At 45.2% G+C, this 27,805-nt stretch overlaps 2 protein-coding genes across 3 annotated transcripts; both read right to left on the bottom strand.

The window, feature by feature from the left end:
- Positions 1 to 422: 422 nt before the first annotated feature.
- On the bottom strand, positions 423 to 9,731 carry Znf641 (zinc finger protein 641). Of its 2 annotated transcripts, XM_052161397.1 has the most exons (6): positions 9,613 to 9,731; positions 6,577 to 6,785; positions 5,824 to 5,915; positions 4,496 to 4,625; positions 3,826 to 3,939; positions 423 to 2,533 (listed from the first exon to the last, which is right to left on the bottom strand). In XM_052161397.1, the coding sequence occupies exons 2-6, from the start codon at positions 6,758 to 6,760 to the stop codon at positions 1,779 to 1,781; spliced, it is 1,275 nt and encodes a 424-aa protein (XP_052017357.1). In that variant the 5' UTR covers positions 6,761 to 6,785; positions 9,613 to 9,731; the 3' UTR covers positions 423 to 1,778. The 2 variants fall into 2 exon arrangements, with proteins under 2 accessions (XP_052017357.1, XP_052017356.1); XM_052161396.1 differs by lacking the exons at positions 5,824 to 5,915; positions 6,577 to 6,785; positions 9,613 to 9,731 and adding an exon at positions 4,927 to 5,672.
- A 16,520-nt stretch (positions 9,732 to 26,251) lies between these two features.
- LOC127667987 (olfactory receptor 8S1-like) lies at positions 26,252 to 27,181 on the bottom strand. Its single transcript, XM_052161398.1, has one exon. The coding sequence runs from the start codon at positions 27,179 to 27,181 to the stop codon at positions 26,252 to 26,254; it is 930 nt and encodes a 309-aa protein (XP_052017358.1).
- Between the last annotated feature and the right edge of the window lie 624 nt (positions 27,182 to 27,805).

The raw sequence follows: 27,805 nt of genomic DNA, 5'->3' as shown, positions 1-27,805 counted from the left end.
ACCGTTTTCCCAAGCAGAGCACTCATTAACTAGATTGCTGAAAAGCACTTCCTCCTGCTTCTCTGGCTAATTTCAACAGTGTGCGAAAAATAAATATCTCAAGGAGAAAAAGCAGCACATGAGCCTTGGAAACAGCCCCCTCGATGTTCTGTGCTTCTTTCCCTCCCTGACTCCAAACTTCTCTTACATAGAGGTTAAGTTGTAAGATGTGTGTTAACACAATCACCAAAAAGAAAAACAATGAAAACTCATGAACTGACAGGCATGAGAATATTTGTCTGAACCCCGGTGCGGGCGCTAACCTTAGAGGCAAGAGCCTTCCAGAACCAGGAGACGCCAAGCTGCCACGGTAAGCAGCAGCCTTTTCTCCTCAGTTCTTTTCCTGGGAGAAGGAGAAGCTCAGCAACGATCCTTCCCTTGGATGAAAGCCAAACTGGGGCACTGTGACCCCATCCTGATTTTTTTTAGCACGTAAAACAAGACAGAACCCCCACGAAGCACAAACCACTGTCACATCACTCAAGGTCAACAACAACCAAAAGTCACTGCCCCTTTCTGTCTCTGCAGGGAAAAAGGATTTCCTCCCAGAGATTCAGACCTAGATCTACAAATCCACAACTGTCTACATCCCAGGAATATCCAGGAAAACTGTACACAACTCAAGCCATTGTTACACCATTGTACCACGACTCCCTTTACCACTCAGAATATGTTAAAAACAAAACCAAAACTCACACCATCCCCACTACCCTTATCCCTAGAACACAATTTCTAGAAAACCTAACTTGTACAGTTTGTACTGAGCATGCTGTCTTCAAAGACCCTGCACACATACACACACAGACACAAAAACACAGATAAGAGAAAGCTCTGATCAAGGGGATAGTTTTTCCTGCTCTGTGGACCTCCATTACTTGGGGTTATAAAGTCCATTCTTTAGCTCTGTAAGGATCTCTCAACTCTCTCTCTCTCTCTCTCTCTCTCTCTCTCTCTCTCTCTCTCTCTCTCTCTCTCTCTGTGTGTGTGTGTGTGTGTGTGTGTGTATTGTTCGTGTCAAGCATGTGTGCATGTGTATGCATGTGGGGTGTGTGTGTGTGTGTGTGTTGTGGGATGTATGTTGAGCATGTGTGTGTGTGTGTGTGTGTGTGTGCTGGGCAGGATAAGGGGAATACGGGTTGTGAGTGAAAAGCCACTCTGTATTTTGCAGAGGGAGGAGTGAGAGGTGTGTAATCACGGGGAAGAGAGGCGGACCCACAGGAGAAGGTCTGGCCCCTTGCTCCCCGGCTCCGAATGCCTGGCCATCATCTCTTTCCTGTTTCTTCCTTTCATCTTAGCCCAATGCTCACAGAAGTATACTTCGTGGAGTCACCCATTCTGCAGGACTTGAAATAGATCCTGGAGCCAAACAAACTTAGGAAATGTTACATGAATAAAAATCCGCTGTGGAGGTTCTCAGAGCCCTTGATATACTAACGGCCCCTTTCACTTTCTCTCTCTGTAAATATTTAGGAACTGGTACTGCATAAACTCCAACCAATGAGAATGGGCCTCAACCATCACTACTGGTTCCACTGCACCCTTGAGAGTAGGTTCAGGATGAACAGCCGCACACATACTTTGCACCCGTTTCCCCAAACTTTGTTCTGTTTTCAAATATTGTCTCCCAGAAGCGGTGAGAAATGTTCCCGCCCTCAGGGTACAGGAAACAGGCAGCTCTGACAGTGACTGCTGGTAACACTGGCTGACAGGTATGACCATAGCTACAGACGAGACAGATTTCAAAAAGCAGAGGTCCGTCTGTCCCAGCTGCTCCCAGGACTCTGCCCCTGGTGGGTCAGCAGGTGCCTGTCCAGATGGTGCTTGCGGCCAAAGCTCTTCTCACAGCGAGGACAATGGAAGGGCTTCTCCCCAGTGTGGGTCAGCCAGTGCCTCACTAGGTGGTGCCTCCTGCCAAAGCTCTTCCCACACTCAGTGCACACGTGGCACTTTGGCACCGGCGTGGCACACTGAGCCCCGGGACTCTCTCCAACCTCTTGGCCCTTGCAGGACTTGCTGTCCGCGTGCACTCTCTGGTGGCTGGCCAGGTGGGAGCTGCATCGGAAACTCTTGCCACAGTCAGAACACCTGCTCGGCTTGTCATGCAGGTGGGTTTTCTGGTGCCTGATCAGGTGATGCCTTCGCCCAAAGCTTTTCTCACACTTGAGGCAGTTGTAGGGCCTCTCCCCAGTGTGTGTTTGCTGATGTCGGGCGAGGTGGGAGCCCCACACAAACTGTTTCCCACACTGAGGGCACGTGTGTGGTTTTAAGAGAGAATCTGTGTTTGTGCTACGTAGAAGGTGAGAGAAGCTGTCCTCCTGGAGGAAACGTGGGCTCAGGAGAGTTCCTGTGGAGCTCCTGGGCGCGGACTCCCAGCTTGGAGCCTGCCCTGGGTTCCAGAGAGCAGTGTCTTCGGACACACTGGGCACACAGGGTACAGTTCTGGGAGGTCCCGCCTCCAGCGCAGGAGCGTCACCCTGGGGTTCACCTCCATCTCCTAGGGGAGGGAAGAATGTAGCTCTTAAAAGGAGAGTCCCAACACAGGATCCCAGCACCCAAGTCCCAGGGAACATTGTCTGATGCCAGAAGTTAGCCCAGAGGGGCAGGACAGCCCAGGATAGCACAGCAGCTGCAGAGATCATCAAAAGCCTAGTTTTCATCTTTTTTAAGTCTTCATTTCTTCTATAAAACAGGAACAGTTCCCTTCTCTGTCTGTCTGTCTGTCTGTCTCTCTGTGTGTGGGTGTGTGCATGTGTGTATGTGAGGGTGTATGTGTGTGTGTATGCATATGTGTGTGGGTGGGTGTATGTGTGTGTATGTGTGTGTGGGGTATATGTATGTGTATGTGTGTGTGCATGTGTGTGTGTGTATGTGTGTATGTGTGTATTTATGGTGTATGTTTGTATGTGTATGTGTATGCATGTGTGTATGTGTGTGTGGGTATATTGTGTATGTATTTGTGTGTATGTGTGTGTATGTGTATGTATGTGTGTATATGTGTATGTATGTGTGTATGTGTATGCGCATGTGTGTGTTTGAGTGTGTGTGTGTGCATGTGTGTGTATGTGTATATGTGTATATATATGTATCAGTGAGTGTATGTGTATATGTGTGTATATGTGTATATGTGTGTATGTATGTGTATATGTGTATATGTATGTATGTGTGGGTGGGTGTATGTGTATATGTGTGTATATGTGTACATGTGTGTATGTATGTGTATTGTGGTATATGTATGTATATATGTGTATATGTATGTGTGTGTGTGTGTGCGTGTGTGTGTGTGTGTGTGTGTGTGTGTGTGTGTGTGTGAGGGCTAAACTCCTTAAGAGTATCATGTCTCCTCTTGGTAATCACCCAGTAAGTGATAAATGCTCTCCCTACTATCTATTTACCAGCATTATTTACTTACACTATTTACTTTCCTAGACGCCATCTTCACACTTCCACACAGAATGAGAGTGAGGCGTGAGCTGCGGCCATCACTGGCAGCTGACAGCATGGTTGGATAGATTTAGAAGGCATCTCTACGATGACTTGGATGCTGACCGCCAGCCTCAGCTCTCATCGAGTGCCTATTGTGTGCTGTGATACTCGTCTGCTGCTCCCAGGTGTATCACATCTAACTGTAATAACTTAGCTACAAGGTCTCACGGCTATGGGCTACAGGTCAAACCCTCACAGCCTGACTTCCACAGCTTCTGCACCCAGTCTTGCTTTTGGAAAACAAAAACTCTTTGGCTAGAGACATGTAAAGATGACACCCTTGAGAGTATTCTAGGTCCTCACCTGTATATGTGGCCTTCAGGATGTCCCTTCCTTCTCCCTCCTGGGGGCCAGAGGCCCACTGTTCTTCTCCTCCCTCTAGCTGAGAAAGCACGTCCAGTTTGGGGATTGGAAACCCTGTCCAGGAGAAAAGAAAGCAGACAGACATACACACCAGGTTAGCTCAATAATTCTGTGTTACTGGACAAAATCACTTTCTAGAATCATTGTGATAAAAAAGCCAGACACAAGCCTCCGGTCACGTCTCTTGAGTCCCTCTTCCTTTTCCTAGAAAACCACACGCTTTTCCCAATGAGCCAGTTCTCTTCCTTCAAACCCTCCGGCCATGTCCTTTCTGCTTACAACTTTACCTTAACACTGTTAAGTCTGACCTGTAGCACCTCACCTTCCCCAGGGTGAGGCTCCAGTTTCTGGGAACTAGCTCCAGTTGGCCCTTCCTCTACTGTGTAAAGAACCCCAAATTCCCAACCAAGATGAGCCTCAAGTTTTCCCTCCGCAATTTAGCATTGTTCCTAAGGAGATTCCCCCACTTCGACTCTTTTGGGCTCAGCACCACCATCTTTCTTTGTTGCCCAGACAGAGTCCTTGCCAAGGAAAGCCTCCTAGGCAGGCAATTTCCAACACTCAGACGTGGGCAGCCCCATCCTTCCAGGAAACATAAGATCCTGCTTACTCAGAGAGACGACAATCCCACAGTTTTCCTGCATGACATATTCTCCGTAAAAGTCTGTCTGAGAGGGGTCCAGGCTCCGCCACTCCTCCTGAGAGAAGCACAGGGACACATCCTTGATAGTCACTAGGCCCTGAAACAAGACAGTGGTTGTCTGTTAGCAGCTGCTCTGACGGGAAACACGACCTCACCATCAAGGACTGAGGCAGACGAGGGAAGAGGGCAAGAGAGGTCCCTGAGGAAAACCTGCTAAGAGTCACTCATAACAGTCACTCACTAGGCAAGGCCAGAAGCTTTGTTAAAGAGAAAAAGAAATGAGGCCGAGGAGTGAACGAGAGAAAAGTGACTAAAAGAGGTCCCCGAGGAAGGCCATGAGATGTCAGACGCGGTGGGTCTGTGGTGTAACCTCAGGTGTCTACTGCGTCCCTTCTTACCTGTCTTAGTCTTTCCTGTGGACTGTGCCACTTGACCTTCCCTTCTCTGTCAACACGATGTAAACAAAGCATGCCTGCCTCTCTGGTACGCTGATGACTGTACGCTGATGGTACGGTGTCTCTGAGTGCTACAGCAGAGTGGGCAAGCCCAAAATTTGGAGACAAACGGCTCTTAGCTACGGCCGTAGGGGTGGCGCAGGGGTGGCCTTATCCGAATGCCTCCATCTTTCTCTTTGCTGGTGTTCTCGAAATGAAACGGAGTGACTGAGTTATTCTCACGGTACGTAGTATGTGTAAAGTACAGAGGAGGGCTCACGCATGGTAAGCAGTCTGAGGTGTCATCACTGCTGACGCTGCTGTCTTTCCGTGCTTTCTCTCCGCTTGCATTCTCTTTCCAGGTCTTGCATAGTGTTTTCTTCTCTCTTCTTCCCTAAAAGCTCCACAATCTACCCCGTCATGGTTACTTGATCTACTTGATGCTCTTCCAAGCATTCCTTGGCCCCTCGTTTCTTACCTTTCCTAGGATCTTCCTCTCTCTCTCTCTCTCTCTCTCAAGGTCTCACTGTGCCACACAGAATGTCCCAAAATTCTTGGGCTCAAGCCACACTCCTCCCTCAGCCTCCCCAGTAACTGGAATTTTAAGCAGGCACCACCATGCCCGATTTCAGATTGTCTTCCTAAAAGAATCAATCAACGAGTTATTCTGAACTCCCCACCCCCATCCCACAGATAACACACTCACCCAACAAAACACCATTATACATCCCTTAAACAGAATCTATTCCGTTCTAAGCACTCCTGAGTGTTCACGAGAACTAACAAGCCAGTGGGATGGCGCCTGAGCCGTAGAAGGACAATGGCCCAACCCTGGGAGAGAACAGGGGGAGCACTGCTCACCTGGGATCCGGCTGCGAGAAGTGCGGCTGCCATTTCCCAGTCTCCAGTGTCCCCCTCCTGGGGAACGGCCGGGACCCAGGGAGCAGAAGGAGCTGGTGAGGGGAGAGAGGGACCATCAGAGATGAACTCCCAGACCTTTCCCAGGATGCACCGGGCCCTATTTATCTTCTCAATCTGTGCTCACTGGCAAAACTCAAGCACATGCATAGAGATGCAGAGTCCTCCACTCAAACAGTTCCACGAGGATCCAGGGACATTTAGTTAGACTAGCTGGAGTGTGCCTGGGTACTGCTTGTGCTCATCATGCAAAATACATGCTATCGACTGCAGTCTCCAACAGTCGTGAGGCTCCCAGCACTTCATGTGTCTCCCGCATCCAATACCATTAATGACGCCCTTGCCTGTAGGAGGAATGACCATGTGAGAAACAGGGAAGCCTGCGTACAAGCTTGGACGATGCAGGGCCTCACTGTTTGCTGGACAGCAGGGCCCAGGAAAAACAGACTGAACCTGGTATTCAGTATATTCTTCAGTCAGTGGCAATTAGAGATTCCTATTGTTGTTTGAGACAGGGTCATGCTATGTAGCCCAGGCTGACCTGGAACTTAGGGCAATCCTCCTTCCTTAGTCTCCGAGGAATAGGATTACAAGTGTGAGCGACCACACCTAGCCAGGTTAGGAATTTTTACTGCTACTCTTTGAGCAGAGACTAGGAGACGTCTAGTGCTTCCAGCCCACCCTGTGTGCTCTCACCCTTCTCCTGAAGGGACAGTGGCTCGTCTTCAAGACCACGGTGAAGGCTCTCCAGCGGCCTTGGTGCTGTTCTCCACGGGTGCCCTTCCTGGGTTCCCCTTTCTGACTGTGGTTCAGCCGCATCCAGCTGCGTGTTCATTGGCTCCCACCCTGCACCCAGGGCTATGGTCTGCTCCGAAAGCATGTCTGCAGCAAGCACGCACTGTGACCTGGAACAAGGCAATAACTAATAGACTCATCTATGGAAGGGGATGGTATGCCCAAGGAAACTTCAGAGAACAGTTCCCAGGACTAAGGACAGGAAACAGTCAGAGGAGCTCAATGGAAGGTGAATTTACAAAGCATGGTGTGACGGGTGCTACACAGTCAAGTCCCTGTTATTCTGAAGGCCCCACGCTATAAACGGAGCTTCCCCAGGAATGCAAGAACTTCACTTTAAAACAAAATTACTCCCATCCCGAAAATCCAGAGGGTTTCCATTGTATTTCAATCACTCAAGGTGCAGTGAATTTGTTGAAAATACAGGAAAGAATCCACTCAACAAAGATCATGCTATCATACCTAGAGATTCTATGCCTCAAATTAAATGCTCATCAACTGATGTAGAAGTCCCACCCAGTGGGTGTGACCTGTCATGAGTACCTGCTCTCTCTCTCTCTCTCTCTCTCTCTCTCTCTCTCTCTCTCTCTCTCTCTCTCTCAAGCTGAACCAGATAGAGCCTCCCTTAAGAAAAGTCTTGGTGGGCTGGAGAAATGGCTCAGCAGTTTAGAGCACTGACTGTTCTTCCAAAGGTCCTGAGTTCAAATCCCAGCAACCACATGGTGGCTCATAACCATTTGTAATGAGATCTGACGCCCTCTTCTGGAGTGTCTGAGGACAGCTACAGTGTACTTACATATAATAAATAAATAAATCTTAAAAAAAGAAAGAAAAGTCTTGGTGAAGGGACCCGTGATCTGCCATGCTTACATAGGAAATGAGAAGTGACATAAACCCAGCAGAAAGACCACTGGTAATTTGGGGAGCTATGAAAGCAAGCTGTAAGTGCCCAAGGCAGCCCTGACAGGGGGCTGGAACTGCAGGTGGGTGAGGAGATGAAGGGTAATTGGAGATGACAGGAAGATCAGAGCATGGAGAAGTGGGGAGTGGGAAGGCAGCGCTATCAACACAGCGTTAGAGGGAATCAGCATCCCTGTGGTGTGAAGTGTGTGACAGACAGGCTCCAGTCACAGTGCCTTATAAAGAATATATCCAGCTTCAAGGATAGTATGGAGAAGCCGGTGTTTGTTCACGGGAAGAGATTCGAATCGAGAAAGGGACAGGAACCAGCTGCTGGAAAAGCTAAACCAACAGACATAGTTGGGCTTGACAAGCAACAGACAGTCATTCCTATGTATCAAACAGAATAAATGCTTTGGATCACAAGAAAGAGATTTAGGTTAGTGTTTGTTTGCTCTTTTTCTAGAATCCACAACAATCCTTGAACAAGACAGGTCCCATTTGATAACGACTATGGAACAACTCTCTGCACGGCAATCCATTTCTGTCATTTTTATTCCCTTTCCACATCGACCAAGCGACCAATAATCTCCCTAGAACAAGTTGGAATTTCAGGGGCCGGCTGGAGAGATGGCTCAGCGGTTAAGAGCACTGACTGCTCTTCCAGAAGACCTGAGTTCAAATCCCAGCAACCGCATGGTGGCACACAAGCATCTGTGATAGGATCGTACGCCCTCTTCTGGTGTGTCCGAAGACAGCAACAGTATACTCGTTTACAGAATTTCAGGGGCTATTTTGGCTCATGGGATCATCCAGTAACATCTGCAGAAACCCAGGAGGCTGGGAAAGGCTACAGGGGCAGTGGCCCTGGCTGTCCTAGAACTCACTCTGTAGACCAGGCTGGCCTCGAACTCAGAAATCCGCCTGCCTCTGCCTCCCAAGTGCTGGGATTACGTGCGCCACCACCGCCCGACCGACGAAAGATTTCTAAGAACAATGTACAGGAAGAAGAAATTCCTCTTCCATCTTGGCACTCAAAGATGGTGTTGGGGCTTCAGGGATGCATCGTGGCCTGGTTCCCAGCTTACATGGTTTCCCTTTCGGAGACATTAGGTGAGGAAGGGAAACCGCAGAAGGCAGTACTAGGGGGAACTTCCGTTTTAGCTTTTTGAATGTCAGCGCCTGTGTTCTTTTTCACTCTGAGACAGCGCGGGGCACCATCGCCCTTCGGCTCCTCCAGACCTCTTTATTCCCTGGCCGCCTAGGCAAGCCCTCCGGCAGGGCAGGTTCATCTCCAGTTTAGTACCCGGACACCTGTTTCAACCCATTTCCCTGTCGCCTCCTTCAGAGGAGAGTCCTCTATGGGAAACCTTTCTACAGAGCGCACTGGGCCAGCTGGATGACGACAGAAAACCTGTGGAAATGTTAGCGGGAACCCAGAGCAAAGGATGGTGAGGATCACTGTCGCCTGCCTGCATTTGCTAGGGTGTTCCTGGCAGGCCCAGCACCTGGGGTCTCGGCCTTAGCCTGTCTTCTTTCTTTCCTTTCCCCTAATTCAGGATGATCCCAAGTCCGCTGGAGCCTGGGTTCTCGGACTTTCATTTCTGTTGCCTGTTTCTGTATCTGGGAGGCAGGGCACCTGCTGAAGTTTTATTTATTTAATTGTTTTTTTTCAGCGAGTTCTTTTGGACGGAGACAGGGCCTTAGTATCAAAGAGTGGCCCAAGGGCACAGGGAGGAGAGCAGCTCCAGTGGCCCTGCCACAGCGGGTAAGGCACCTCTGCCCCAGCCTCCCAGAGTTAAGATTTCTTCTCTCTGTCACAGCACACTGGGGAGGTTCAGATTTCAGAAGACTCTGGAGCTGGCTGAGTGGGGCCAGAAAACAGGTTCCCGCAAGTCGGGGATATACCAAGTGACTACGGGGTGCTACGGGGACGCCCACTCACAGCTGCGGGACTGGGCAAGGACACTGACACCACCGTCCCCACAGCCAGGCGGCGGCCTCCTCCACGCCCGCCCACACCCTGGCCCCACTCACCCCGGCTCGGCCCCTTGGCGCTGCCTCCCGCCCAGCGCGGCAGAGCCCGCGGCCCGCACAGCAAGCGACAGGCGACAGGGCTGGCGCGGGGCGGGCACAGGAAATCCCGCCGCTTCCGGGGCTCCGTGGTGCGGGCGGGGGCAGGCGCGGGCGGAGGGGACCGCTGGACCCACGCTCCTGTCGCAGCAGCCCACGGGCTTTGCTGCTCCCGGGGCCCCGCCCACAGCCTGCGACCATGCAAGGCGCCTGGCAGTGGGGCGGGGTGGGGGTGGGGGTGGGGACAAGAGGGCTGGAACCCTTCCCTAGGGCTAGCCCTCTGGACAGACAGACAACCAAACCAGACTGGACAGGAGACTTCCAAAGACGCCTTCTTTCAGGATGGCTTCACCAAGATGGTGCTGTGTGAAGTGGGCAGTGCTGCTTCATTGCCTTCAGATCTGAGGAGAGAGATCTACAAGTGTGCACTGCACATTTGGAAGACTTGATTTTTAAAAATGTAATATTTACGCTACATTAGGCTAAATGTGTTAGTTTCACATATTACAAATGTGACTTGTGCCACATTTCTGTTGGGTAGTGATACAATAAAGTGTTGATAAGACAGACATGACTGGAAAAGACCAGAAAGACCTACAAAGCAGAAAATGGTAGAAAGAACCTAGCTTGTAAAGGATACATCCACGACATTTTATCACAGTCATTCTGCTATCAATGGAGGCACATGACAAAGGCTATCTGTCATAAGTTACGTGGTACGTGTTTTTTAAAAATCTACCCTGAGCTAGGATGGAAGCGAAGAGAGGTGATTGTGTCTGGCAGGGAGGTCAGAGACTCACACAAATGGGCAGAGGGGCAGCAATGATGGGATAAGAAAGGAGACCAGCAGTTGGCAACAGGTACAGAGGGCATCTAGAAGCAGTTCGTGGGGTGTGTGAGCATGGTTGGACCAGAACATCTATCCTCAGCCTTAGCCCCAGCACCAGGACTGCAAGTTCCCACTTATGCTTGTGAGATGGGGTTATCAGTGTAACCCAACAACATATCAGTGGCATGACTCTAGTAAAGGCTTTTTCATACAGTTCACGACATGCTGTGGGTGGATGGTGTGAAGCCAGTGGGGCGGGATCTCTGCTCTTTGATTTTATGAAAGGACCAGGCATCTTTCACCAAGTGTCTCCACTGTCTCAAGTGGCCTTAGGATAGTCTTGTCCAAGAGTAGGAGGGAAGGGAGCTGTGGCTGACCTGACAGCCATATTAGGGATCAATTCAGGAAATACTATACTTATTTATTTAGTGAGACAATAAAAGTGATCTTTATTAGAAAGCAATTATTGTTAATTCCTCTATTGTAGATAAGTGCAGTCCAAACCTTTTCACCTGAGTAATCTTTAGAGTCTGTTATATACAAGAATTCATGCATGTGTGTGTGTGTGTGTGCGTGCGCGCGCGCGCGCTTGAGAGATCACGCATGCAAAATAAGTATTTTTCTTGACTTTTTTTCTTTTTTAAAGTTTTTAATTCCCTTTTCATCCCGATCATGGCCCTCTCACCTCTCCTCTCCTCCCAGCCCCACCCTTACAATCCACCCCCACTGCCCCCTCTTCTTCTCAAGGAAGCAGAGCCCCCTTGGGCACTCCCCCACTCTGGGACATTCAGTCTCAGGGAGACCAGGCACATCCTCTCCCACTGAGGCCCAACCGGGCAGTTCAAGTAGGGGGAAAGGCAACAGAGACTTAGGCAGCTCCAGTTCCACTTGTTTGGGGACCCACATGAAGACCAAGCTGCACATTTGTTATAAATGTGTACAGGGTCTAGGTCCAGCTCCTGCGTGCTTCCTGGTTGGTGGCCCATGTTGTGTGAGTCCCCATGGTTCCAGGTTAGTTGACTGTGTAGGTCTTCTTGTGATGTCCTTAACCCCTTCATGTTTATCCTCCATTCCTCAACAAGATTCCCAGGGCTCTGCCTGGTGTTTGGCTGTAGGTCTCTGCAGCTGTCTGCATCTGGCTGGATGAAGCCTCTCCAGAGAGTTAGGCGAGGCTCTTGTCTGCAAGCATAGCAGAGTATCGTTAATAGTTTCAGGGGTTGGCTCTCTCATGTGGGCTGTATCTCAAGTTGGGACAGTCATTGGTTGGCTGATTCCTCAGTCTCTGCTCCATCTTTATTCCTGTACATTTTGTAGGCAGTACCAATTTTGGATTGAAGGTTTTGTGGGAGGATTTCATGTCCCCTCCCTCCTCTGGAAGCCCAGCCTAGCTATAGGAGGTGGCCACTTCAGTTTCTATAACCCCCTCTGGTAGGAATCTAAGGCAGGGTCACTCCCATAGACTTCCATAATTCTGCAGGTATTTATCAGCTGTAGGAGTTCTCTGGTAGGGTTTCAGGAGTCACTTATGTATGCTATCATGTTATCTGTGAATAGTGATACATTGACTTCTTCATTTCCAATTTGTATCCCCTGGATCTCCTTTAGTTGTCTTATTGCTCTAGCTAGGACTTCAAATACTGTATTGAAGAGATAGGGAGACAGTGTCTTGTCTTGTCACTAATTTCAGTGGAACTAATTTAAGTTCCTCTCCATTTAATTTGATGGTGGCTATTGGCTGGCTGTATATTGCCTTTATTGTGTTCACATATGCGCTTTGTATCCATGATCTCTACAAGACTTTTAACATGAAGGGGTTTTGGAGTTTGTCAAAGGCTTTTACAGCCTCTAGTGAGATGATCATGTGATTTTTTCTCTTAGTTTGTTTATATGGTGGATTATATTGACAAGTTTGAACTATATTGAACTATCCTTGCATCCCTGGGATAAAGCCTTTTTGACCATGGTGGATGATATTTTTGATGTGTGTCTGGATTCAGTTTGCCAGTACTTTATTGAGTATTTTCACATCAGTGTTCATAAGGGAAATTGGTCTGAAGTTTTTTCTTTGTTGAGTCTTCATGTGATTAAGTATCAGGGTGATTGGGTGACTGTGGCCTCATAGAATGAGTCTGGCAGTGTTCCTTCTGTTTCTATTTTGTGAGGAGTATTGGTGTTAGCTCTTCTTTGAAAGTCTGGTAGAATTCTGCACTAAAACCATCTGGTCCTATTGTTGTTGTTTTTGTGTTTGTTTGTTTGTTTGTTGTTTTGTTTTTTGTTTGGGAGACTTTTTTTTTCTAACTCCTCTAACTTTATTAAAGAGTTTCAATACATTACTCAATCTTACAACTTGACTTTCCATGATATTCATATGATTCTTACTAACAATTTACTTCCTGATGAATGCAGGCGAGTTTGGAAAGAGGCAAAAATGCATGCAGATGAAATTCCCCAGACAGACAGAAGCTATCCAATTGGATCTGAGACAGTGCCTGACCAGGACCTTCAATGGAATTACAATTCCATAGCTGGTATTTTAGCCAGAAACAGGTTTGTTACCTGCCTTCTGGCTGGTCTCAGAAAGGCAGCTTTAAAGCCAATAAATTAAAAAAAAAAAAAAAACAAAAAAAACAAACCTCCAAGAGGTTGTCCAGGACAAACAGGAAAATCCATCTAAGTTTTTAGAACACCTCACGAAGGCTTTGTTACAATACACCAATCTAGATCCTGAGAATTTGGAAGGTAAGCAACTTTTAATGACTTATTTCTTTTCCCAAAGCTACCCCGACGTAAGAGCAAAACTTAGGTGCTTGGAGAGAGGGCCCCTAACTCCACAGGCAGAAGTCTTGGCCCTGGCCTTCAAGGTATACCATGAGAGAGATGAAAAAGCCCGAAAACAAAAGTACCACATGCTGGCAAAAGCTATCCGACAAGCTCCAGCTATCACCCCGGGCCCCTGGCCTTCCAAGACTCAGATACTAGTTTGGGAGACTTTTAATGACTGCTTCTATTTCTTTAGGGGTTATAGGGATGTTTTCTTTGATGAGAATAAAATGTCTTTACCTATCTCTTTTGATTAATTTTGGTTGAAAGTCTATTTTATTAGATATTAGCGTAGCTATACCAGCTTACTTCTTGGGTCCATTTACTTGGAAAAAATTTTTCCCAGCCCTTTACTCAGAGGTAATGTTTGTCTTTATTGCTGAGGTGTGTTTCTTGTATGCAGCACAGTAATGGATCCTGTTTTCTAACCCATTCTGTTAGCCTGTGTCTTTTTATTGGGGAATTGAGTCCATGACAATGAGAGATATTAATGATCAGTGATTGTTAGTTCTTGTTATTTTGATGTTGTTGTTGTTGTTGGTGGTGGTGGTGGTGGTAGAGGTGGTGGTGGTGGTGGTGGTGGTGGTGTGTGTGTGTTTCCCTTGTTTTTGCTGGTTTGGAATTACTTTTTTCCTGTGTTCTCTTGGGTGTAGTTTTCCTTCTAGTATTTTCCATAGGGATGGATTTGTGGACATATATTATTAAAATTGGTTTTATCTTGAAATATTTTGTTTTCTCCATCTATAGTGGTTGAGAGTTTTGCTGGGTATAGTAATCTAGGTTGGTATAGTAATCTATAGCATCTGTAGTTGTTGAGAGGTTGCAAGACATCTGACCAGGTCCTTCAGTTTTTAGAGTCTCTGTTGAGAAGTTGGGTGTAATTCTGATAGGTTTGTCTTTGTATGTTACCTGGCCTTTTCCCGTGCAGCTTTTACTATTCTTTCTCTCTTCTGTAGATTTAGTATTTTGATTATTATGTGGTGGGAGGATTTTTTTCTGGTCCAGTCTCATTTGTTGTTCTGTAAACATCTTGTATGTTCATAGGCATCTCTTTTCTTTAGGTTGAGAAAGTTTTCTTTTATGAGTTTGTTGAAAATATTTTCTAGTCCTTGGAGCTGTGACTCTTTGCTTTCTTCTATTCCTATTATTCTTAGGTTGGGTCTTTTCACCCAGGCACCCCAGATTTCCTGAATGTTCTGTGTCAGGAATATTTTAGATTTAACATTTTCTAATGTATCAATTTCTTTTATCACATCTTCTACATCTGAAATTCTCTCTTCCATCTCTTGTATCCTGTTGGTAATGCTTGTTTCTATTGTTCCTGTTCTTTTCTCTAGGTTTTCCATCTCCAGGATTCCCTCAGTTTGTGTTTTCTTTATTGCTTATATTTCCATTTTCAGTGTTTGAACAGTTTTATTTATTTCCTTCACCTCTTTAATTGTATTTTCCTGTATTTCTTTGAGGAATTTACTTGTTTTCTCTTTAAAGGTCTCTATCATCTTTATAAGGTTGGATTTGAGGTCATTTTCTTGTACTTCTCTTTTATTAGGATATCCAGGATGTATAGGATACATAGTAGTAGGATAGCTGTGCTCTGAATGTGTCATATTGCCCTGGCTTTTGTTGATTATGTTCTTTTGTGGGCTTTTAGCTATTTTGTTGTCCCTGGATATTCCTGTTGGAGCAGGTATTGGAAGGGGACCTAACCTTGATGATCCTGGTGTGGCAGGCCTCTTATGGGCATCCTTGGGCAAGAAGGGGGTTGGAGGTAGAGGGGAGGTCCAGGGACAGAAAGCCACTCAGGACAGCTAGGCATGCCCAAGAGGACTTGGCGTGCAGGGAAAATGGGTGCAGGAAGGGTTCCAGAGCAGCAGCCCTGATGAAGGTGGGCAGAAATGTGGCCTGATAGTGGAGGTCCAGGGTGAAGTGAGGTCGCTCAGTGCAGCTGGGCATGTTCCAGAGGGCTCTGTGTGCAGGGAAAATGTGCTGTAACGGGAATTCATGCATTTCATTACATGGCCACAAGTAAACTCAGAGTGACTGTGATGTAAAGTATGTCTGCCTGGTAGAAAAGGAAACACTGTTATCTCTATGTTTCTAGTGCATGATTTTAAATTAAACACAAGTGACCACCTAACCCTAACTTTATCTACAAAGCCTATCTGGGAAAAGCTGGAAAAATTGTGAGATAATATCCTACATCCCCAGAAAAGGAAAAGGAAGCAAAATAGGTTAGAATTCAACGACAAGTGGGATCTGAATATCTAACAAACATCTATTTTATGCCAGGCAGGACATTATTTCAAACACCACAAGGAAAAATGTAAGAATACAATTATATTTTGCACTGACAGTTCTATCTCTTTAATAATCAATCAACAAACACTTGCCTACACATGTGAAGAACAGAAAGCAAATGATGCCACCTTTTAAAAATTTTTCTGAGGAAGTGTTTGAAGAAGTGGGATGTGGGAAGGGCATCGTAGACTGTTCAGAAGGAGCTGATGGGTGTACTGTGTGGTATGGGAAACTCACAGACATGGGGAGTATCCATCTAGAGTAGAAAAGAAATAAAATAGCTGGTGGAGTGGGTCAAGGAGTTAATGTGCTATGTCAGGTGACAGCCACTGTCTGTGTTGACATGGACATGTTGTATCTCATGGTTCTTATTATGTCAGGTGACAGTCACTGTTCATGTGTTGACAGGGACATGATGTAGCTCATGGTTCTTATTATGTCAGGTGACAGCCACTGTCTGTGTTGACATGGACACGATGTATCTCATGGTTCTTATTATGTCAGGTGGCAGACACTGTCCATGTGTTGACATAAACATGATGAATCTCATGGTTCTTACCATGTCAGGTGACAGACACTGTTCATGTGTTAACATGGACATGAAGTATCTCATGGTTCTTATTATGTCAGGTAACAGTCACTGTTCATGTGTTGACATGGACATGATGTATCTCATGGTTCTTATTATGTCAGGTGACAGCCACTGTCTGTGTTGACATGGACATGATGTATCTCATGGTTCTTACCATGTCAGGTGACAGTCACTGTTTCTTTTTTTTTTAATTTATTGATATATTTATTTACATTTCAAATGATTTCCCCTTTTCTGGACCCCCACTCCCCGAAAGTCCCATCAGTCCCCTTCCCTCCCCCTGTTTTCCCACCCAACCCTTCCCACTGTTCTGATTTTGCTCTATACTGCTTCACTGAGTCTTTTCAGAACCAGGGGCCACTCCTCCTTTTTTCTTGTACCTCATTTGATGTGTGGATTGTGTTTTGGGTATTCCAGTTTTCTAGGTTAATATCCACTTATTAGTGAGTGCATACCATGATTCATCTTTTGAGTCTGGGTTACCTCACTTAGTATGATATTCTCTAGCTCCATCCATTTGCCTAAGAATTTCATGAATTCATTGTTTCTAATGGCTGAGTAGTACTCCATTGTGTAGATATACCACATTTTTTGCATCTACTCTTCTGTTGAGGGATACCTGGGTTCTTTCTAGCATCTGGCAATTATAAATAGGGCTGCTATGAACATAGTAGAGCATGTATCCTTATTACATGGTGAGGAATCCTCTGGGTATATGCCCAGGAGTGGTATAGCAGGATCTTCTGGAAGTGAGGTGCCCAGTTTTCGGAGGAACCGCCAGACTGATTTTCAGAGTGGTTGTACCAATTTGCAACCCCACCAGCAGTGGAGGAGTGTTTCTCTTTCTCCACATCCTCTCCAACACCTGCTGTCTCCTGAATTTTTAATCTTAGCCATTCTGACTGGTGTAAGGTGAAATCTCAGGGTTGTTTTGATTTGCATTTCCCTAATGACTAATGAAGTTGAGCATTTTTTAAGGTGTTGACAGTCACTGTTTCTGTTGACATGGACACGATGTATCTCATGGTTCTTATTATGTCAGGAGGCAGACCCTGTCCATGTGTTGACATGGACATGATGAATCTCATGGTTCTTACCATGTCCTATGACAGACACTGCCCATGTGTTGACATAGACATGATGAATCTCATAGTTCTTACCATGTCAGGTGACAAACACTGTCCATGTGTTGACATGGACATGATGTAACTCATGGTTCTTATTATGTCAGGTGACACACACTGTTCATGTGTTGACATGGACATGATGAATCTCATGGTTCTTATTATGTCAGGTGGCAGTCACTGTCTGTGTTGACATGGACATGATGTATCTTATGGTTCTTACTATGTCAGGTGACAGACACTGTTCATGTGTTAACATAGACGTGATGTATCTCATGGTTCTTTCCATGTCAAGTGACAGACACTGTTCATGTGTTGACATGACATGATGTATCTCATGGTTCTTACCATGTCAGGTGACAGTTACTGTTTGTGTTGACATGGACACGATGTATCTCGTGGTTCTTATTATGTCAGGTGGCAGACACTGTCCATGTGTTGACATGGACATGATGAATCTCATGGTTCTTACCATGTCAGGTGACAGACACTGTCCATGTGTTGACATGGAGATGATGTAGCTCATGGTTCTTAGTATGTCAGGTGATAGTCATTGTTCATGTGTTGACTTGGACATGATGTAGTTCATAGTTCTTATCATGTCAGGTGACAGTCACTGTTCATGTGTTAACATGGACATGATGTATCTCATGGTTCTTACCATGTCAGGTGATAGTCACTGTCTGTGTTGACATGGACATGATGTATCTCATGGTTCTTATTATGTCAGGTGGCAGACATTGTCTGTGTTGACATGGACATGATGTATCTCATGGTTCTTACCATGTCAGGTGACAGACACTGTCCATGTGTTGACATGGACATGATGTATCTCATGGTTCTTACCATGTCAGGTGACAGTCACTGTTCATGTGTTGACGTGGACATGATGTAGGTCATGGTTCTTACCATGTCAGTTGACAGTCACTATTCATGTGTTGACATGGACATGATGAATCTCATGGTTCTTATTATGTCAGGTTACAGTCACTGTTCATGTGTTGACATGGACATGATGAATCTCATGGTTCTTACCATGTCAGGTGACAGACACTGTCCATGTGTTGACATTGACATGATGTATCTCATGGTTCTTACCATGTCAAGTGACAGCCACTATCTGTATTGACATGGACATGATTTATCTCATGGTTCTTACCATGTCAGGTGACAGTCACTGTCTGTGTTGACATGGACATGATGTATATCTCATGGTTCTTACTTTGTCATCATTAGGAACATGATGATCCTATCCTGCTCCGTTGTTGAAACTCTGGTTTTTAAAAATGGATTGTATCTGGTTGGATTCTAACATGTAGAACACAGACTTCCTTAGAAAATATCACGTTTTCCTGGGCACATGGGAGAGGTCTCAGTCATTTTAGGGTTTGTAGCTCTCAAGAAAACTTCCAAATGTTTTAGGAGAGTAGAAGTCTTTGTGTATTAGCCCTGGATCCCCTATCTTTGTGCATTACCCTATAAATACAGTTTTCAGCACTGGGGAACTTTACAGTCTTGGTAACTAGGCTCGCAGACTCACCAGGCCAAAAGATTCTACATGGAAAAAAGATAACACTAAAATACTATCATAGGTCCATTCTGATTGGATAAACACCAAAATGTTGTCATGGTGCATTCTGATTGGATAAATATTAAAATGTTAGCTTGTGTGCATTCTGATTGGATAAACAGTAAAATGTTAGCTTGTGTGCATTCTGATTGGATAAACACTAAAATGTTAGTTTGCATGCTTGTTAAGAAGCTCTGAGCATCTTTGTCATCTTCCTGTTTCATAATTTTTTCCCTTTTGATTCTAAGGATGACCCTGGCCAATCTGTGTGATTTTAATACATTTGTTTGTTTGTTTGCTTGCTTGGTTGTTTTCCTCCTGCTTGGCTGTCCTGTGCTAGGCTGGTTGTAGGTCGATATATAAATAACTATTCATCATTCAGGACGATATTTGTCAGAGGAAGTTCATATTCACAGAGGAAGTAACAGTATGTGGGGAGGGTCTTCTTTGGTCTTCAGATTATAACTGAATGCTTACTCAGAGGCCATCCTGTGTATAGCCCAGCAGAGGGGTTATAAGATAGTATAATTAATAAGATAGCAGATCATCACTTTCTAGAAGGAGGATACAGCGGCATGCATTATCTTCCTTTTGGAGCTTCAGCAGAAATCCCAGTGGCAGACACTGGATGGGTATTTCCCACTCTACAGTATTACATTGTAACACCCACTTACATCACTGTGGGGGGAGAAGCATTGGTGCCACTGGCTTGTTTTTTTCCCTGTATGAACAGCAATAGCTGTGTTTGGCATATGTGCAAGGAAGCACGCTCTCTTCTAGACAGCATTATTTGCTCAGGTCCCAGTGTCCTTCAGGTTCCAGTCACCCTGACACTCCAGTCCTGGCCCCCTTTAGATCCTTCCATTAATTTGGCTGTAGCCTTAAAAATGAAAAGCAGCTGGTTAGAAACATGGTCTTTGATGCCCACCTTTACTCAAGGATCTTATAGTTGCCCTTTGCCTTCTGGCCTAAGCTAAAGAACCAGAGAAAATTTACATCACCTCATTGTCATTGTCTGCATGGAACTGCTCACTCTTTGATATTTCATTATCAGTTTATCTCTGGTCTGACTTCTTAGGTTGTAACAACAGAACCTGCATAGAAGGTGCAGAGCAAAGCTATGTGTGAAACCACACTGTCAGAGAAGTGATAAATTGTGGGTGTCATTTTAAAAATCCATTTTCTAGCAAGCACCTTCACAAGTGCTCCAGTCTTCAGCTGAGACAACATCTAGAAACTAAATGAGGTGGGCGGTGGTGGCGCACGCCTTTAATCCCAGCACTTGGGAGGCAGAGGCAGGCAGATTTCTGAGTTTGAGGCCAGCCTGGTCTACAGAGTGAGTTCCTGGACAGCCAGGGCTACACAGAGAAACCCAGTCTCAAAAACAAACAAACAAACAAAAAAACCTCCAAACAACAACAACAACAAAAAGTAAACATAACTGCAGAGAGCTAGTGGGGATGGCCACTGAGTCACAGGGGCTGTGAAATATCTCCTTCATAACTTGCTTTCTGTCTTTCCTGACTAGGCTTTTAACTTCTCCTTATCTCAGTTGTCCATTCAAAAATCAACTATAACACCACATTATTTGTGTGGTTTTAATAACTCACTTAGGTACTTTATGGGCAGTGTTCAGAATACATTATCAATTGGTCATGGTTAAAGTTCTATACTATTTATTAACTGAATTTTGACCCAGGGCTATTACAAGAAGAGGAGGAGGAAGAAGGAGGAGGAGGAGGAGGAGGAGGAGGAGGAGGACGAGGAGGAGGGCAAGGACGAGGAGGACGAGGAGGATGAGGACGAGGACGAGGAGGACGAGGAGGACGAGAAGGAGGAGGAGGAGGAGGAGGAGGACGAGGACGAGGACGAGGACGAGGACGAGGAGGAGGGCGAGGACGAGGACGAGGACGAGGAGGACAAGGAGGACGAGGACGAGGAGGACGAGGACGAGGAGGACAAGGAGGATGAGGAGGACGAGGAGGATGAGAAGGAGAAGGAGGAGGAGGAGGAGAGGAGAAGGGAAAAAGAAGGAAGAAGGAGAATCAGTTCTTTTAAAATTATTTGTAGCTGGTATAGACAATAATTGGTATCGTTATCTTCACACGTGTATCATATACTTTACTCACATTCATGCCTCATATTCTTCTGCACTAATGGCTCTCACCCCACTCCCAGAGTCATTTGGAGGCAGTTGCATCAGGTTAGTAAGCAGAAATATAAAGGCCAGACCAAAGAGGAAGAAACGGAGACAGTAGGAGGATACTTCCACCTTAAGAGAAGAGTTGTAGGTGATTTTGAAGACAAAATACAAACTATAGGAAGGAGAGAAAAGTGTCCCAAGAGCTCTCGTGGGTTACATACCAAGTCACAGCAAATGTGGTTGATATGGTTTCCAGTAGAAAGAGGTTCCACCTGATCTATGGAGTGAGTATCCCAGTAGAACTTTCCCCAGAGAGACAGAGCAACCGCCCTTGTTCTCTAGGAAGGTGCCTCCTTTGTCTACCTGGGTGCCAGTCCTTGGCAGAAGAAATGACTCTTGTTTGCTATGGTTTCAGTATGTATGCCTTCCCCAACATGACCTTCATGTCTCTGGGCTTGACCTTGCTGGGGGTGACAGGGAGGACAGACACATGAGAGAGGCTGGGATTGGGTGGGCTATACACTCTGATCGAGATGCACCAGCAGCCTGGAAACTCAGCGGGTATATTTTAGGCCTCTGAAGTGAGGTGTGTTTGTGGCATAGAGGGGAGCAGGGACATAGGGTTATAGTATAGGGCTGAACAAGGAGGCGGGTTTATAGCAAACAGTTGAACAGGAGATGAACAAGGAGGCAGGTTTAGCTGATCTTGGTAGGAGGTCTCTGTAGTGAGCAGGTTCAGACTGTACTCAGATCAGCAGAAGGCCTGAACATTCCCCTGAGCCTGCCCCAGGGAAGACCATTGTCGTTCCCACAGGTATAAGGCACAGCATTGGTGATCTTGACACAGACCATGTCCATGTTAAACAGGACACATCCACTCCTTACTTCTTCTGCTCCCCACACACCCACAAAGATTGTGTGTTAGAACCCTGGCTTTTCAGCATGGCGGGGTTGAGAAGTAAGACCTTCGGAATGGTGTTTCAGTCCTGGACTGGAGAGCTCATGAATGAATAATGCCTTCCTTGTGAACCTTGTGGGTTAGTTCTCCTGATGTGGGAATTCTTGCTTTAGTTCATCTAGATCTGTCACCACTAGAGTGTGTCATCATAAGGGAGATTGACCTGAGAGGCCAAATCTTTTAAGTTCAGACTCCATTTTAGAGAACCTGACCTAAGTTTGAACTCAGGTAAAGTAACAGGCTGTTACCTAGCATTAGTTTTCAAGTTGCCCCCCACCAACAAAACCCGAGCCTAGCTCCAGTCTCTAGGGTAATCCTCAACAAGACCAGCATTTCCAGGTTACACCCTCAACAAGACCAGCATCTCTAGGTTATTCCTCCAACAAACTCACACTCCCTGCACAGGTTACAAACTCACACCCCTTGCCTAATGAGCACCAGTGCAGAGGGGAGAAGAAATTAAGTTTACAATATGACTCCCAGCACCAGCCAATTATGCTAAAGGCCACAGTAACTTTACAATTAGATGCTTGCACATGTACTTCCTGCTTGCTGCTCACTATAAAGCCTTGCCCCAATAGATATTCAGGATTCCCACCACCACCAAGACCATCCTGTGTGATGGCAGTGCATTGTGGGGGATGGGCACCCAGAATGAGCTCTAATAGAATAAAGACACTGCTGTGAGTTGCATCAGATTGGCTCCTGTCTGGTTTTGGGGGGATAACTAACACTTCCATGGCACTACAGTTCTCCTATTTTACACACACACACACACACACACACACACACCACTTGCTCTCCCAGTTTTTGACATGAATTACAAGCAGTGGAATGCCAATGTCACACTTAGACCAAGAGCCTAAGCACACTTCCAAGTTCCCAAGTCTCAGATATTCTGTTACAGCGACCGAAGGCAGATGAAGAAGATAATGTACCAGGATTATCTTCTAGGCTCAGCATTCGAAGACATTTTCGAGATTCTACTAATCTTGTGCTACTCGAAATCAATGAGGAAACACTGACTCTCAGAATACAAATAGGTATTCTGTCTGTTTGCAATTACTCTGGCAATCACACCATTGGTTGGTGTTTGTTTGTCTTATTTTTTGTTTTTCCCCCATGATTTCCTATTCTAAATATTTCTCTAAGAGTGTTACATAAGAAGAGCAGACTTCTCAAGTGCAGTAATGCAGAAGGGCGCCTACACCCAGGTGACCAATGAGTGACTAGCTGAGCTCGCACATCTAAGAGATAAGTGTATTGATGTCTTAAATTTCTTAACTGTTTGGGTTTTGTTTTTTTTTTTACTTAACTAGCTTAGCAATTTCCTTATATGTATTGAACATGAAAGCCTTTTAATTTAGGGGATTTCTTTTTAGATTTTTAAAAATTCCCTCTCATATATTAACATCCTACCGAAGTTTCTCCTCCCTCCTCTCTGCCCAATCCCTCCTCCCTACCACACCTTCCCCCTCCCCCAGATCCACTCCTTTTCCATTTCCTTTCAGAAAAGGGCAGGCCTCCCAGGGATGTCTCGATTTACTTTTATGTTATGTGTATAAATGTCTTGCCTGAATGTATGCCTGTGTGCTGCATGTGTGCCTGAGCAGCAAGAAGAGGGTTGTACAGTACTGGGAACAGAGCCCGGATGGCTAGTGCCTTAACTACTAAGCCACCTCTCCAGCCCCAGTTACTTTGGATTTTTTTAATGTTTACTTTATTTTTAAGTATGTGTGTATATGTGTTTGTGTATTTATGTGGGGATAACCTAGGAAGCAGATAAAGGTATCAGGTCCCCTGGGGCTAGAGTTACAGGCAGTTGTGAGCCTCCTAGTGTAGGTACTAGGAATTGAACTCTGGTCCTCTACAACAGCAGTGAACACTCTTAAGCCATCTCTCCTGCCTCTAAATTCCTTCCTCTAAATTTATTTTGTGAACTGTGGATGTGTAAGTTACTTGTTTGCCCCTTTGAACTGTATATGACTCCTACCTTGACCTCCAGCCAGCTTTACAACCCAGGAATGTCTGTCTCAAAGATGTAGTGAGTATCTTTAAGTAAAAGCACTGCAGGGAAAGCATTTCCAGTAGTGGCTCTCTGACATCAGAGACTCAGAGGAAAACTCTTGAAAACTCAGAATGACCCCATGTGCTGGATACATTCCAGTGACTGACGTCCCTGATAATGTCATCCAGAACCTTCTGTTAACTCACTCTGGTGTTTAAAAGTTCCCCTTCCTTTGGGGTTAGTGGAGCTGAGTCTCTCTCACTGCCACAATAATCTTAGATGTCTTCCTGGTCTGTTTAACTCTGATGCAGAATTTCCTTTGCTGATATAATTAGTGGGTGGATTTATTTGTACAGTGTGCACAAAGGGATTAGTTTAATACAGCGTCTTTGTTCACAGTACATCATCCTTATGGCCCTGCTCACTGTTTTTGATACAATGTCTCTGTTTACAGTATCACCATCACAACCCTGTTCACTGGTACTCTTTAGAACACTTAACTTTCTCTTCAACATAGACAACTCTTCTCTAATATGTTTAATTCTTACCCTTCTGTTTATAGGAATTCCTGACTGTTGTCAATGCCTGTTTTTAAGACAATAACGATAAAATTGCTATAGATATGACTGAATTATATAGACCAGCTATGTTTATTTGCCCAGATCATCCAAGAGATTCTATAAACAATAAGAACAAGCATGGGAGTTTGAATGTGGATGTTCCTCTGCATGAAAAAGAGCCCACTCTATTTTAAGACAAAAGTTTATTTAAAACAGTAAATGTTGGATTAAATAATTGTGGTATTAGTTAGAAGGCTCTGTTTTCAGATTCTTGAATGAAAACTTTTTTCCTGAGAATATATAATTTTCTTTGTCTGGTTTTGGTATCAGGATCTCATAAAGTTACTTGTGAATATTTGTGCTCCTCTGTGGTTTTGGAAGATCCTATTTCAAATTTATACTACTGCATCTCAAAAACTGTTAAAAAAAATTCACCATAAGGTTCATGCAGACTTACAGTTTCCTTTATGATAGTTTTAAAGTACAAACTGAGCATATCTAAGTCTACTTGAATGTGAAAGTTTAAAAAAAATATCTTCAATACCAAATATTAGCAAAGATCTAGGGAGCAACAGGGGTCTTCATATGCTCCTGATAAGAACAGAATTGTCCAGACCTTTCAAAAGTAGCAAGGCAGTTTCTTACAGACTTGAATATTATAATCAATACAACCCCATAGTTTCTCTCCTAGGTATTTACCCATGTGGATAACTGCATACATCTTCACAAATATTTCTACTCATATATGCGGATTTGAGAGTAAATGAATATATCAATATCACAGTGGTAAGGGAAAGGAGACACAAACATTGACTTTACACCGTGAGTGCATCAATGTGAAATTCTAGGAGAGGCAATATTATAGTAATTGAAAGTTGATCTATGATTGCCAAGGGCCAGGAGATGAAAGAAAATATATTGCCAATCAGCCCATGGGCACTTTATGTTAGTGTAGACATTTATTATACACGATTGTAGTGGCAATTTCCATTCAGAAAAATGAAATTCTCGAAAATGTCTTTATGAAACTCATTACAACATACAATGAATATATACCAATACCATTTTTAAAAGTAAAGGAATGACCAAGTTGTACATTAGAATTGGAGACTTTTATGTAACTTATGCTACAGGGATGGATTATTGAAAAGATATCAGACATCATACAGGAGGAAATTACACGGGGAAGCTGTGAAGTCACATTGAAAGATTCTAGATACAGGAATCTGGATAGTCTGAGCCATTTTAAAAATCAATTGATCACACCAATGGGCTAGACACTGGAGCTGGAACAGAATGACCAGACACAGCATCCCAGGAACGTCCCTAGTGTAGTTAAAGGCACCGATATGGATACATATATAACGATGCTGGAATTCTGCCCAAAAGAAAATGAATCCTGTTACTAAAGAAAATAGAAAGTATCTGGGGTTTGGAGGGAGACAAATGAAGAAATATCCTCTTCAAGGTGAAATAATAGACAAATGAGTTTAGAATTAATTTCATAACAGAAGAGTCAGGTGGTTTAAGGTTTTGACTCTAAAGAGGATTAACACGAGGGCCACTGAAGGAAGTGGCCTTCCTGCAGACGAAACATCCCAGCGTTTACACTTAGCGTCTGACTTGAGTGAGCTGTCCCTTTCGGCACTCCGTATCCTGATTTCAGTCTACTCAAGACTTCGCTCTGTGTCTCTGATGAACTTACCCAAAATGCTGGCAGCATCTTGCGAGCAGCTTCCTCATAGCGGCCTTCACTTCCTTGTTCTTCAGGCTGTAGATGAAGGGGTTCAGCATGGGAGTGATGACACTGTACTGTAGAGAGAAGAATGTTTCCACGGGCGAACCCGACGTAGGCATGACGTAGCGCAGGCAGGCCGAACCGAAGTACAGGGTCACTACGGTGAGGTGGGAGGAGCAGGTGGAGAAAGCCTTGCTCCTGCCCCCGGTGGAGCTCATGTTCAGGATAGTGGAGAAAATGCAGCCGTAGGAACATACCACGAGAAGGAAGGTTCCAGAGGCGTGTATGCCGAAAGTCCAGAGTAGGGCAGTGACGTTAGTGGAGACATCGGAGCAGGAGAGAGGGAAGAGGGAAGGAAACTCACAGTTGTAGTTGTGTATGGTTCCATAGTGACAAAAGTCCAAATTCACAGCTAGGAGGGTATTAGTGAGTGAGGTCAGGATGGCCAGGCTCCAGGATCCCCACACAAGCCCCTGACAGAACCAGTCGCTCATCATCTGGCCATAGAGTAGAGGGTGGCAAATGGCTGCATAGCGGTCATAAGCCATGACCGAAAGAAGCAAAGCCTCGGTACCCCCAATGGCATACACGAAGAAGGCCTGGGCCAGACAACCCTTCACAGGGATTGTTTTTATCTCAGACACCAGATTCTCCAGCATCTTGGGTGTGGAGACTGATGAATACAAGAGATCCAGGAAGGAGAGGTGGCCCAGAAAAAAGTACATCGGAGAACGGAGGCGAGCGTCCGCTGTTATCACTAGCAGAATCATGGAGTTCCCCGTCAGGGTCAGGACATAGATCACAAGGAAAACCACAAAGAGGACAGCCTGGACCTGAGCATCAGCAGACAGACCAAGGAGGATGAACTCAGAGACGACACTGAAGTTCCTCATAGCTGAGTAGTGCATCTTCCCTTGGCATTTGAAAAAGAAAAGTAATACAATGACCTCCTTTTCTGTGATGTCTTCTCTATTTCAAATAAATAATTTCCTCAATACCTCAGGATCCAAATTTTGTCCACTATTGGTCCAGACATGATGACAACTTTGATATTTTTTTAGATTCATTTATTTTATGTATATGAGTGTACTGCAGTTGTCTTTAGACACACTAGAAGAGGGCGTCAGATCCCATTGCAAATGTTTGTGAGACACCACGTGGTTGCAGGAATTGAACTCAGGACCTTTAGAGGAGCGCTCAGTGTTCTTAACCACTTAGCCATCTCTCCAGGCCAAAGGTTGTTATTTTAAACACCTCAAATTTGTCATCATGACAGCCAAGTGCCCACATTGTCCATTCTTTCCCTTCTGACATGGGCTGTTGGAATTTGGGTTGTTTAGTTTTCTTTGTTTGTTTTAGGTCTATGTTCTTCTACAGAAAGCCAAGGATCTGAAAAAATAACATGGCCAAAGAGCGAAACCGTGAGTGGATTCAAAAGACTGGAATTCTCAGTTCAATGGAAGAGTCACTGGAGTCATGGTAGTTGCCTGGTCAAGAATAGAGTCAGGAAGGAAAGA

The sequence above is a fragment of the Apodemus sylvaticus genome, chromosome 17 (assembly GCF_947179515.1).
Source record: "Apodemus sylvaticus chromosome 17, mApoSyl1.1, whole genome shotgun sequence".
Classification (NCBI taxonomy): Eukaryota; Metazoa; Chordata; class Mammalia; order Rodentia; family Muridae; genus Apodemus; species Apodemus sylvaticus.
This window is presented reverse-complemented; position numbering and strand designations above follow the sequence as displayed.